General features: G+C 35.4%; 1 protein-coding gene across 1 annotated transcript; it reads right to left on the reverse strand.

The window, feature by feature from the left end:
* Positions 1-8,089: 8,089 nt before the first annotated feature.
* On the reverse strand, positions 8,090-8,825 carry LOC145127504 (putative F-box protein At1g67623). The gene is made up of 3 exons (XM_079062691.1): positions 8,686-8,825; positions 8,443-8,593; positions 8,090-8,272 (listed from the first exon to the last, which is right to left on the reverse strand). Exons 1-3 carry the CDS (start codon positions 8,823-8,825, stop codon positions 8,090-8,092), a joined length of 474 nt encoding a protein of 157 aa, XP_078918817.1.
* Positions 8,826-13,277: the final 4,452 nt, after the last annotated feature.

The raw sequence follows: 13,277 nt of genomic DNA on the forward strand, positions 1-13,277 counted from the left end.
TGTTACCCCGACCACGTCCACCGCCACATCCATCACAACATCCTCTTCCTCGGTTATTTGAACACCGACCTCTATCCCTTGATGATTCGGTGTTTCTGTTGGATGATTCTGTTTTGGAATAAAGTAATTTAGTTTGAGTCTTGGTTACTTTGACTTCACCTTTGATTATCTCCTCATAGGTTTTTAGGAGACCGACCATGTTTTCAAAACCTATTGTTTGAGGTCCAAAACTTGTTCAATGGTTGCAACAATGTGAACAAATCGTTTAGGGAGGCTCGTAATAAAGTTCTTCGCAAGTTACTGTTCTGACACGACTTCTTCTAGTGAAGCGGATTTCAATGCAATTTCGTATAATTTCGTTGCGAAGTTGTCTATGGCGCTTGTGTCACTCATCTTCAAATTTTCAAAATCTATGATTAGGGTTTGGAGTCTCGCTTCCTTCACATGATCGGCTCCTAAATTTTGTGTTTTTATAGCATCCCATGTCTCTTTTCTGGTTTTTAGATTACTGATTTGAAGGATTAAATCCTCCGGATTTGACTGAAACAACAATCCTTTCACGATGTTGTTTTTCTTCACATCGTATAGTCCGGTATCGATCACATCCCATGAATCCCGAGTAGCACCTCCATGCACATCCTCCAAATCATGTAGTTCGTCGATGTCAAAGTCGGACATTGGAACGTTAACGACGTGTGTTCCTTAGTTGGTGGTTGGGACGATTCTCCTCCTGACATCATGGTTTGATTTCTGATCCCTCCTTAGGTGTTGATTGAACAATCGTTTTGTAACCCACCACACGAATCAGAAAAATTAATTAATTGTTGTGTTTTCGATCCTTCTGATTTGATTTACCATAAACACTCGAGCATGTACCAATTAATAACACGAACAATTATGATATGAACAATTGGGGAACATTCTTTGTCACAGGTTCTCCTTCAGGTGCAAGTTTTGTTCACAAGTTCCCCTTTAATCGTGGGGGTAGCTAACTTGTTGCACAGTAAAACAAAAGAAATCAGAAGTGCTCACTTTCGTTGTACGTTATGTCGCAGGTGCTATCACACATGCACCTTCTTATGAACAAAATCTAGAAAAACCCGTCTCTGATTGCAAGCCTGCATAAACTATTGAAGAAATAGCACTCTAAACAATGTATTGAAGAAATATCACTCTAAAATCGCATACACCTTTATTGAAGAAATATCACTCTAAAACTCCAATACAAAAATTGATTACAAGAACCTATTGACTATATATACTAAACAAAAACTAATTAGTATATGATTAGGATTCTTAAAAGTAATTTGAAACTTCTCATGTAGAGATTGCTTATGTCTTAAGGAAATACTCTAGAATTTGGACAACATTCCAAAGAATTTTCTTGTGGACCGGTTCACGCCTTATAGCCACTTCCGGACTGAGTTTTTAACTTAAGTCTTGTATTTTTAAAAGCTATTTACCAAACAATAGAGTTTTAAAAAATATTTACCATTTATGTGTTGTTTTTACAAAAAAAGTAGAAACGTAATGACCCCCCTGGGTTCTCTCACGCACACGATCTTCTCTGCCACTATTCGTTTCCATCATGCGTCTTCTTCCTTCCTCGCTCCTCACCAGTTTTCCCTCTTTTTCGGTTACACAAGTGGTTGTAGTTACTATTGTTGATATGTATAATGTATCAATTACAATCTACCATAGATGCAAGTAGCATACAACCTTACCTTCTTGTTATTCTATTGGGTTTTAAAGGTTTGGAAATCGAAAGCTCTAAATTGGGTGTACCGGGAAGAAGTGGGTGAGGCTTTTGCGTGTAAATTCGTGCCTGTTTTGTTCCATTTGGTTAAGCAAACCTCACTTCGTGTTTCCTAAAATTGTCTCAATCAAGATTTCTTGAATTTGCAGAAGATAATTGCAACCAAAGACATTGGTTGAGTTCCAAACTTTTGTTTATTACAAAGGAAACTTTAGCAGAATCAAATATAGGGAAAAGATTAAAATGGAGGGAGGCGTTTGGTGGCTATGTCTTGGAGTTGTGGCAATGATGTGACGGGTTCGGGAGAATAGAGGGGTGCCGATGTCAATGGTCAGCGGTGTCTAGATCTTAGACATGGTTTAGGCTATTGGGTGTGGGCAACATGTTATTACATGTTATAACACCCAAAGTGTCCACCTCATCATCCTAGTCATACTTTTGGTGTTATAACACCCAATGTGGAAATGGGCAACACCAAATAACATGTAATAACACCTATCATTTTTTATTTTTTATTTATTATTTATTTATTTTTTTTATGTTTTTAATTTCTATTTCGTTTTATTTTTTTAATTTATGACATAACAATTTTTAAAAACATATAAATTAAATAAAACATAATTAAAATAAATACTTAATTAAAAACGACATTACAACGAAAAAAATGACATTACCACGAAAAAAACGTTGAACGAAAAAAAACATTACAACGAAAAAAAACACTAATCTTCGTCTAAATATCTTCGTCTTCATTTTTCGGAGCACCTCCAACCGTCTCGGTGGAAAATTCTCCTTGCTAGTTTGAAGAATTGCCAAATCCTTCGCAATGTGATCTTCCTTAGCTTCACGACGAAGGAACTCCAAATGATCCGGTTGCAACTCATATCTCTTATGCGCGATTTCGTTGTAATCGTCAAATTTTTGCTTCATTTCGGCTTGCTCTCGACGTCTACTTTCGCCTTCCTCCGCGTGTCGTTGAGCACGCCTCGCTTTGACGCGACCTATCGTTCTTCGAGGCCGGGAGATCTTTTCATGGTCGTTCAAGTCGCCCGATATCTCATCCGTGTCCGCATTGAGGTCGATGTTCGTGCGTGCGTCCGAAATGTCGACCGAACCCGAGCCGCGAGACCTCTTCGATTGTTGTTCCGTAAATGTGTCTGTTTTATTCCACTTTGGGTCTTCCTTTACAATCTCCCAAATCTTTTTTGCTAAAAAACGTGACCGGTCTCGACATGATATTGGCCCCTCACCGCTCTATAAACATCAAAATCGGTCGCACCACTTTGCTTGTGCGAGGAAAGTTTGTTGTAGACGGAATTAAACTTGGTGTACTTCTTGCTTATTTGAGTCCATTTGCTACTCAACATGTCGTGATTGCGATACTTTTCATCATTCTTCAAAATGGTATGAAATTTCCCGATCACGGCTTCCCAAAAAGCAACTTTTCTCATATCGTTTCCTTGCGTTGGATTCTTTGATGTCCCGCACCAAGCCACCGCCAATGCGTATTCCTCCTCCGCGGTCCACCATGTTGGAGGTTCGTCTTCCGATTGCTCCACCGCAACCGATTTCCCTTTCCTTCGTGCTCTCCCTTTCTGGGCCGTTTTTTTCCGCTCCCCCCGCTTGCGTCTCGGGTACTGTTTCTTGGGTGGGTGGTGTTTGTGAGGTATTTTGTTGCATTGTAGCGAATTGGTTGAAAAGGTTTTGTGGAACGGTTGTAGAGGATTATGGTGGGGGTGAGGCGGGATTGAAAAAGTTGCCTTGAGTGTTGAGGATGTCCGTGTACAATTCATATTATGCAAAACCGAGAGGTGGACGTGTATTTGTGTTTGTAGGAGGAGTGTTGGAGTTTTGATCCATATGATTTTGTGTAAAAAGAATGAAATGAGGGTATGTAAAAATTTAAAGTGAGAAAAGGTGAGTGATAATTGAAGTGAATATATATATATATATATATATATATATAGAGTGAAAATTGAAAAAAAAATAGTTTTTTTAAACCATTTTGACCGTTATTGAACGGTCCATTTTATGACCGTTGCAAAAAATTGATGCCAACTCCACCCGTTTCTTCCCATTACCACGAAAACGCCACTCGCCGTAACGCCCAATAACAGCTAGGTGGCGGTGTTATGTGCATTATACCGGCGTTATGGGAGGTCCACGTTGGATTAACGCATGCTCCCATTGCCCGCTCCGTGCAGTCTTAAGGAAAAGACACGAGGGCAGGGAATGTGGCTGGCGATGGGTTCTGTGACATCCCCAATTTCACGGCCCGAAAAGACCGATTTGTTTATGCTTGATTTTAAAAATCAGAGTATCTTTTAAAGAAATACGTTGCGGAATTTGTTCCCAGAAAAACATGATAAATATGTTATCAAATCATTTCCGAGGAAATGTATTTTATTCATTTTAAAACTTTGGAATGTCATTGTCAATACAGAAACATAAGCATAAACAGAACTTACATTCATTTACACTAGTGATTTTGCATCTCCTTTAAACTCTCAGTGTATCGTAGCTTCGTATCGACACCTGTGATACAAATAACTTGAGTGGGCCAGGTTGGGAAACCTGGTGAGTACATAGGGTTTTCAACCAACAATAATAAAGTTATTGTGTTTTATCATCAAACAATTAACCCAATTACCCATCCTCATTATCTTCTTTATTTCTTAAGGATTTACCCTAAGCATCATCTATCAATCATTCCTAAGGATTCATCCTAAGGAATAGGCACGAAGTAAATCGTCGCCTGGGTTTATACAATAGACACTAAATTCATAGTTTCCAGGGTTCATCCAACATGTGATAAGTCCATAGCTCTCATTTATCGACAATATTATTCACGGGAATCCACCTGCAATACATGTCAATGGGGTTTTAGAGTACATCTGATGAACATATCACTACAAGAAAAACGCGATTTTGCTAGGGAAGATCTCTATGGAACGAATTTTCATTGTTAATCTGCAATGGATCGTGCTATGGAATGTCGTTCCATAGCACTGTTGCTACCACATTGTCTATGGATTTTATTTCTGGTAGCGAGAGTGGGAGTTGCTAGGGAAAATGCTACCGACTCCATATCCGTTGGTATTATGCTACCGATAGTTCTATGGAACAAAAGTTCGTAGCAATTTTCCAACGACATTTGTTACCAAATAACTTTCCGTTGTACTGCTGCTATGCAATTCATCATCGTGGTTACTATGCAACGGAGTTTGTGACGGAAACCAATTCCATAGTTGAATTGCTACGGAAGTACCAATCGTAGGTATTTGCTAGGGAATTCTGCTATGGAATATGATTTCGTTTGCTTGTTTTGCTATGGAACAAAACGCATAGCTAATTTGTGACGGCATTTGTTGGGATGTTGTATGCTTAATTATTTTTGTTATACTATGGATGAATTATTATTATGATCATTGGAATTTGTAAGATGTGGTTTGAATGAAATGTTTTTGAATTGGTAATATGTGGCATAAACTAATGGCTAAAAAATGTAAAAATGAATTATAAAGTAGATATTGCTGACAAGCAGACTCGAACTTAAGCTTATGCTAGAAAAGGGCACGGTTAAGCCAGTTGTGCTAATCAAGTTGTGTATAATTTCTTGAAACATAGTATATAATGAATAATTAACAACGAATTCATTACAAAGTTATTTTTAATTACATTAACCGGGCATGTTAAAGTATATATAATCTATGTAGATTATTTTCCTTAATAACGAATTTATTACAAACTTATTTTTAATTACATTAACTATACTTCATCACAAAAATAACATGGGTTTTACGTATACTTCATCCTACACAAACAACATAGCAAGCAAAAATGACTAAAATGCCCTTTTAACAGAACGATGTAAACACAAAACCAAAATAAAATTATAGTAGTACACTACAACTTCATATACAATACAATAAGAACACTAATATTCAATGTCCATTCTATTATCAACCATTAATATTTTTAAAAAATATACAAAACCTACCATACTCTACATACCAACGACAAACTGTGCAATATCTTTGTCGATCCTCATCCTCTTCATGGCCTATTGCCAATGCACCTTTAACAGAATTACGTGGGTCTTCACATTGGAATGTGATGTTATTCGTTGTAAGTCTATGAACAACATCAACAGCCCGCAACAACTCTTTGGCACTATCAACAACACCCGTGTACTCCCCATCATCCGGAACTGCCCAGCCAAAATAGGCATCAAGTAATTGTAAACCTACACATTAAAATATCCATCAATTAATCCAATGTACCCTTTTCAATAAAACAATAAATATTATACAACACAACACAACTAAATACTAACCCCAAACTACAAACATGCCTTAATTAACTATATATATATATATAATTTAATTTACATATATACCATATATACATACCTCCACCACATTGATGAGGCCCTCTTGAAATGTAGATCATTCCAAGCAAATAAATTGCCTCAAGATTATCTTCATCTGCTGTTTGTCTCAACAAAGTCATTCCTAAATCAAAACTGCCATAATAAAAGCACTCATCCTGTTGACAGAATAACAATATCAATATATAACATCAATGACACTAAATATTAATAAATGGTATAGATTACATATAATTACTGAAACTACACATACAATTCCTTGTCTGAACATGGCTTCAATGTTATTATGCAATGCACATGTGCGTATAAATAAATCAGTTTTCAGATTTTTGGGACCCATTCCTTCAAACATGTCAATGCATGCTGTTCTGTACACTTGAGGATCACCCCCTGCTTCACACATCTTCTTTGAACTTCAAAAATTTAAATACACAGTAAATAACAAACAAATAAAGTTTTAGTTCATCAAATATACATTCATTAGTTGATGTTTATTGAGAATTACCAAAGTCTTACAGAGACGATGTCTTTCGCAGATTCTGACCCTAATACTACAAATATCTAACTCAAAAGCTCTAGTGGGAGATCATCTAACGAACGGCGAATTCTAGTATTCAACACTCTACTTACAAAATACACATTGGAGTAGTTGATTTCAATTTTTTTTTAAAATTAAGCGTAACTATGAAAGACAGTGTAACAGGGTATGGAAAAAAACTTACTTTATGCTGATCTGGTCGAGAGGAGTACAGGAGTCTCTATTATCGGAGAAAATTGTTTTTGAGAACGATTATCCTTCGACGATTTGGGGGTTTTAGTGTTTGTATGTAGATTTATCGTCCGGAAAAGTTGAGATGTTCTGAATGGTTGAAGAATTGGAACGCCGGTGTGACGTCAGAGGTATGATGGCGCCTTAACAATTTAGAGTGCAAAAAGACCAAATTGCCCCTAAAATCATTCCAAATATATGAATACTAAGGGTATTTGTGTCAAAACACATATTTAAATATTATAGCCTTTTATAGCTAGGTAACATTGGACTTTTGATTGTTGAAATGAAAAAGACAAAAATAACATATATATCATAATCCATAATGTAATACATTTATATTAACATTTCATCAAATTACTAGTATATATTCATGTACTAATGTACATATTAAAAGTGGAACAAGATTTTAACAATAAACTTATTTACTTTAGATTTTAGACACAATAGTTTTCTTTTGTTGCTACTTTTATTCCCTATGTTTATAGTAACTTTTTTTACTTTGATTTTACCCACAATACTTTTTCTTTGTTGCCACTTTTAGTCCCTATGTTTATTCCTTTACAATTTTACCCTATGCAAAGCATGGGTTCTCCACTAGTTGATATTAAACCAAATTACCAAGTCCAAAATAAAATACATGTTTGTTTATGCCTTTACAATTGTATTTTATATGTATTTAATACTAGGAAAGAACAAACATTTGCTACATACAACTATAATCACAATACAATATAAACACCAATATTAAAAGTCCAAAATACATTATTCAAACATTATTTACATATCATTCAAACATCATTCCAAACTTTAACTCTTTTAGTCCCTTATTAACAACACAACATATTTACTAATCAAGTAACAACATCAAATAATTACTTATCAAGTAAATTACTATATATTCGTATATTAAACCAAAAGAATCTACGTAGCATTAATTGTCATAATATGAATGTACATATCAACAAACTACTCATAAATTATACCAAACTCCCTAGAAAACCTAACAAATTTCACACATAAACACCCATTTGTATCCATTCACAAAAGCGTCTGACACACTAACTACAGACTTATGCAATGCACAAGATCTATGGAAGCCATGGAAGTGTACATGTTTCCTCCCCTCCCTATTTAAGTGGAGATGAACCTTAGAACAAGTTGCTCTAAGATTTCACTCACCTTTTGCTCTGCGGTAAGCATTGTTCAACATGTCCAAAGCTTCTTGCTTCCTATGTCTCCCTTCAGCCATCAACATCATTCCCAGGACAAATGTTGAATCCAAATGTCCCAATGCAGATGCTTCTTCAAGCATCGTTTTCCCTTCATGTTCAACTTCTAATAAAAATAACTTCATCTGAAAAAAACATTAAACACATAATTTCTAGTTAAAGTTATGAAAAACAAGTAACAGATTAATTACTACTATGCATATATATATATATATATATATATATATATATATATATATATATATATATATATATATATATATATATATATATATATATATATATAATAACGTACCAATCCATTCCTGAATAGAATATTTGGGTTTCTCATCTCTATGCATTTATTGACAACTGCATGTTTCTGGTCAGACCAAACACGAAATCGTAATTCATCTAACTCCATATGTTTATATACTTCATCCGTTTTTCCTGCCTCGTTGAAGAATCTGCAACCGCAAACGAAACACAATATTCGCTCCATAATGTAAAGACAACTCAAATACACTTGTGAAATAGAATGATCAAAGGTAAAACATACACACTCTTCATCCTGAAAGCCTCGACTGCTGAAATTTTTGCCAAGTCGACTATTATTTTCTCCATCACTTCAAATGGCATGTCTGTTAGCGATTTCGCTTGATTTCTTGATTGAATCTTAGAAGAAGTACTGGCTTCCATAATAATAAACATTCACTAAGATAACGATTCTGCGAAAATGATTTTAGGGTTTTTTGACTGTCGGAATTTTGAAATTGGGGTTGTTTGCAAGTGACTGAAATAAGAGTGAAGAACTGAAACAACGTGTTTCATCGGAAAACATTATGGCGCCTAGAAGATGTTCCATTATAAAATGACCAAATTGTCCTAATACATACAATGACTCGTATTTAATTAGCAAGGGTAGTTTTGTAAAAAGTCATATTTAAAAGAAAAATCAATTTCTATTTTAATCAAGGTTGTAAAAATCGCTCGTCGGTCGCTCGGCGGTCGACTGGCGATAAGCGATTAATCAGACTCAGCGGGGATTAATCGGGAACCCTAAATTATTAATAAAATTATTTAAAAAATTAATATTTCCTACAAAATTAAGTATTTGAAATTTTAAATTTTAATATACAACCGGCACAAATGATATATGTTGACCAATGACCCATATGTCAACCATGGACACCATAAGCAACTACCATCCGTATGTCATACATGTGTGATACCCGTATTTCATCCATGGAAACCATAAGCAACTACCATGTTGACCAATGGCCCATATGTCATCCATATGTCAACCATGGACACCATAATCAACTACCATGTTGACCAATGATCCGTATGTCATCCATGGGTGATACCATCACACCATAAGCAACTACGATATTGACCAATGGCCCATATGTCTGTTGGATATAGTGTCTAAGTCCATAACTTTATTTGGTATGTACTTGACCCGACCCGGCATGGTCCATTTGGGTTGCATGACATTGCAATACTTGGATAGACAAAATGAGAGAAAGTACACTTGTGATTATTAATATATTATAAGTTCTAATATATTAATAATAGTATTATTTAATTAGTATTGATCAAGTATTAATCTAGTATTAATTTGGTGATCAAAGTGAGACTAATTAAATATATAGGGTTGATTATGACAATCATCAATTCTTTTATGGTGGATTAATGATCCATGGTTTATGGGTTTGGTTATAACCATATGGAGCTCCATGGATAGTCCATGGGAGTTACAAACCCATGGGTCATGACGAATGAAGAGTCATGACAATTAGGATTTACATTTGTAACTCCTAATTATGACACACTATAAAAGAAACCCTATAGCATGCAAAATGTGCACTAGAGTGTTTCTAAAGAGGGCATAACTGATTTTCAAGTGTAAGAATTATTCTCTCAAGTTATTCCAAGTTTTGTGGTGTTGTGTGAAGCATTTGAGGCACAACAGTTGGGGTGCTAGGCTCACAAAGTCTAGAAGGAATCCAAGCAACAACAAGGTATGTATTTCTACTAGTATTATGTTTTATGTAATCCCCATGCCATGCTAGTTAGGAAATAACCTTGAAAACGAAATTTGCATGTATATAGAGAAAACATAGATTCAAGGTTATTAGGGTTGCATGTACACTTAGGAAGTGTTAGAATGCTCAAAACCCATCAGTGGTATCAGAGCCTAGGATTGTTTTCTGTATACTTGATGCAAAACTGCTTAAAAATCGAAAATTCTGCACTCTAACGACTGGACTCGCCGAGTTCATGGGGAGGACTCGCCGAGTCCATGAACAAATTCGTCCTACTCGTCGAGTAGGATCATGCACTCGACGAGTAGGAGCGTGCCGGGCAGTTTTTTTTTCGAGTTTTGTTGCTGGAAATGGATTAAAATCATTATCCCAATCTGTTTTGGACTTGTAAAATCTGTTTTTCAAAAGGATAATGATTATGTTAACCCATTTTACATGACTTTTATCAATTTTCAAGTATTGTATATGTTTATATGATTTCTTGAAATTGCTTGACATGAATTTGTGTTCTTATGAGTTTTAGAAGATCATAGGAATTATGTGTAACCTCCATGTGTGTTTAATTCATGATCTTAATGGCAATGATGGTGTCCATAACTTGTCCTCAAGTTATGGATAACCAAAAGTCACTTCTTTAAATTGTGATTAAAGAACTAAAGAGGTTTCATAAAATGAAGAGTCTTCATTTTATGAACCATTAAAAACTCATAAGTTACAAATTGAAGAGACTTGGAATAGTTTCAAATCTTGCCCTCAAGTTTTGGAATTTGAAAAGTCTTACACTTTAATACTTTAATTCCAAATTGAACCTTAGATTTTTAAAAAGTTTAAAAATCAACACTTATACTATTATTATAATTTTATTATATAGATATGTATAAGAATATGTCATTCTTACCGTTAGTAGGCCTCATTCACGAAGCCGGTCTATAAGGGGGGTATAAGGTTGTTGCCTATAAAATGGTGACTTAATGGGTGTCCACTCTCACCCACCGCTTCCTTGATCGGTGGAGGGTCGTTAGCCGAACGGGTAGGATACGACTTTAAATACTCATTAAAAGTATAATGAATTATAAAGTAACTATACATTATAAATTCCCAATCTTAGTTACTTTAGGAAAATGTGAAATTGGTGCTAGCCCATAAAATTACACTTTGTACCTTACCAAGTCGTTAGTGGAGCGTGTGTGGTTAACCGGCACACTAACATGGACTAGTAAGTGTGGCAAAGGGTAACTTGACTTTATTATAGATCGGTGGAGCGTGTGTGGTTAACCGGCACATCGATTAGGTAATATTGTTGAGGGTACCAAGTCAATTTGTATGGTTATTCACACCTTGTTTGTGATCCTCGGCATCCCAATCACAAACTTGAGATGGCACAATCGAGATTCAAACATGCCATTGAAAGTTCAATGTATCTCAAAAGATCTAGGAGTTTCAAATCCAATTAAAAACTTAATTATATTTCGTTTTTATGGTGGAAATTGCTAAATCGTCATTTATCTACCTTCAACTATTTTATAATTTGGATTACGGCATCCCTCTTCCAGTTATAAATAGGTTGTTGGGTCCTAGCCTTAATATTTCATATTGGGTGTTATATTAAGGACTTTAAATCAACTAACTTGAATTTCTCCCATTATAGATGTCTAGTTTAGACAGCTATGGTCTTCCCAAATCTTTAGGAACAAGCTTCCTAATGAAGATGATATCCCAAATGGCAACCAAGGTGAAAGATCAATCCCTTTGTTGTGCATTAGTGGGACTGGAAATCATACTTCACTTCCTCCACCTCCTCCAATAAATCTCCTTATCCCACAAGTTTCAAGACCTGATAAGTTCTAAGTCACTCAATCCCTATTGGCAAACAAAGTCTATATGTGCTTAGGTCTTGGAGATTAAGTCCCATATTGACAAGCCGGGAGAGCCGGGTGTCGAAGTATCGAGGTAGCTAGCTGTTGACTTGGTTCTTCAGTCACTCCCTGATGACAGATCACGACATGATCCTTAATGATCTTACCTATTTGCTTGATGATGCTGAATCAGCAATGATTTGGAGCATTGGTAAAGCAAAATTTAATTGGAAGATCAACTTCCCAAACTTCCATGGACATTGACAATGGTAACATTGGAGGTCCAGAAAAACTTTTTCTTCCCAATTGAAAGGGATTGGCCATAGTCAACTCGGTTGACCAAATGGTAAAGAGAAAGGCTAAGTCTGTGTACCGTTTCCAAAGAGTCCATATGTTTCTGTTGCCAAAGGAAGGGCATTGGTTGCGAAGCTGCCAAATTTACCTAAAAGTCCATAAGGAGAGTAAAGTCAAATGTTTGACTCTGCTTTAGGTAAAGTCCATTATCTAACTTTATTAAGTTTCTATTCTGAGATTCTTATTGCATGATGTGACTGGGTCACATATTGATGTTTTAAGAATCAAAGAAGAGTGAAGAAACTTAAAGGAAGTATATGCTGATTCTGATCGTGAAGATGGATTTGGATCGCATGGTTCGGTGATCAGAATTTTGAGTTGTTACTTAAAAGTTATGATATATTTCTTAGGAATAGATAACAACAAGTTTTCCATATGGATTGTAAGGATAAGTTTTCCGCAAAGTTTTAAAAATAAAAGAAAATGGTTTCGATTTTATTTTAAGTATCCTTACAATGGCATTTGTGAAAAAGGTTGTTGCTTATATGTTTCCATTGATAAGCAATATGGGTAAATGGATTTGATTCTTTCATTAGTGGTAGTGTCATAATTTACCAAATAAGGAAAGATTCTCATCACCCAAGTTTCAATTGGATAGAAACTTGGAATCATGCAAGTTGTATTGTGTGATGAATGAGAATTTTCATCTTTGGTAAATTAAGACTAATTCCTTGTTCACATTCGCATGTGAGTCAAGCGAAGGACTAAAGGATCGGGTACATTAAGTTGTGCACCAGTCAGGTCCACCACAAAGGTAGATAAGATTATTCGTTATGATTTACTAAAGTTTAGTAAATATGGTTATGCTTACGAGTTTAAGTGTAATTCTGAAACATTGGAAAAGTTTCAATGTATGGCAGAATGAATAAGAAGAATCAAATAAGGCAGAAAGA

Source organism: Lactuca virosa, chromosome 7, assembly GCF_052849685.1.
Source record: "Lactuca virosa cultivar CGN04683 chromosome 7, Lactuca_virosa_CGN04683_v6, whole genome shotgun sequence".
Classification (NCBI taxonomy): Eukaryota; Viridiplantae; Streptophyta; class Magnoliopsida; order Asterales; family Asteraceae; genus Lactuca; species Lactuca virosa.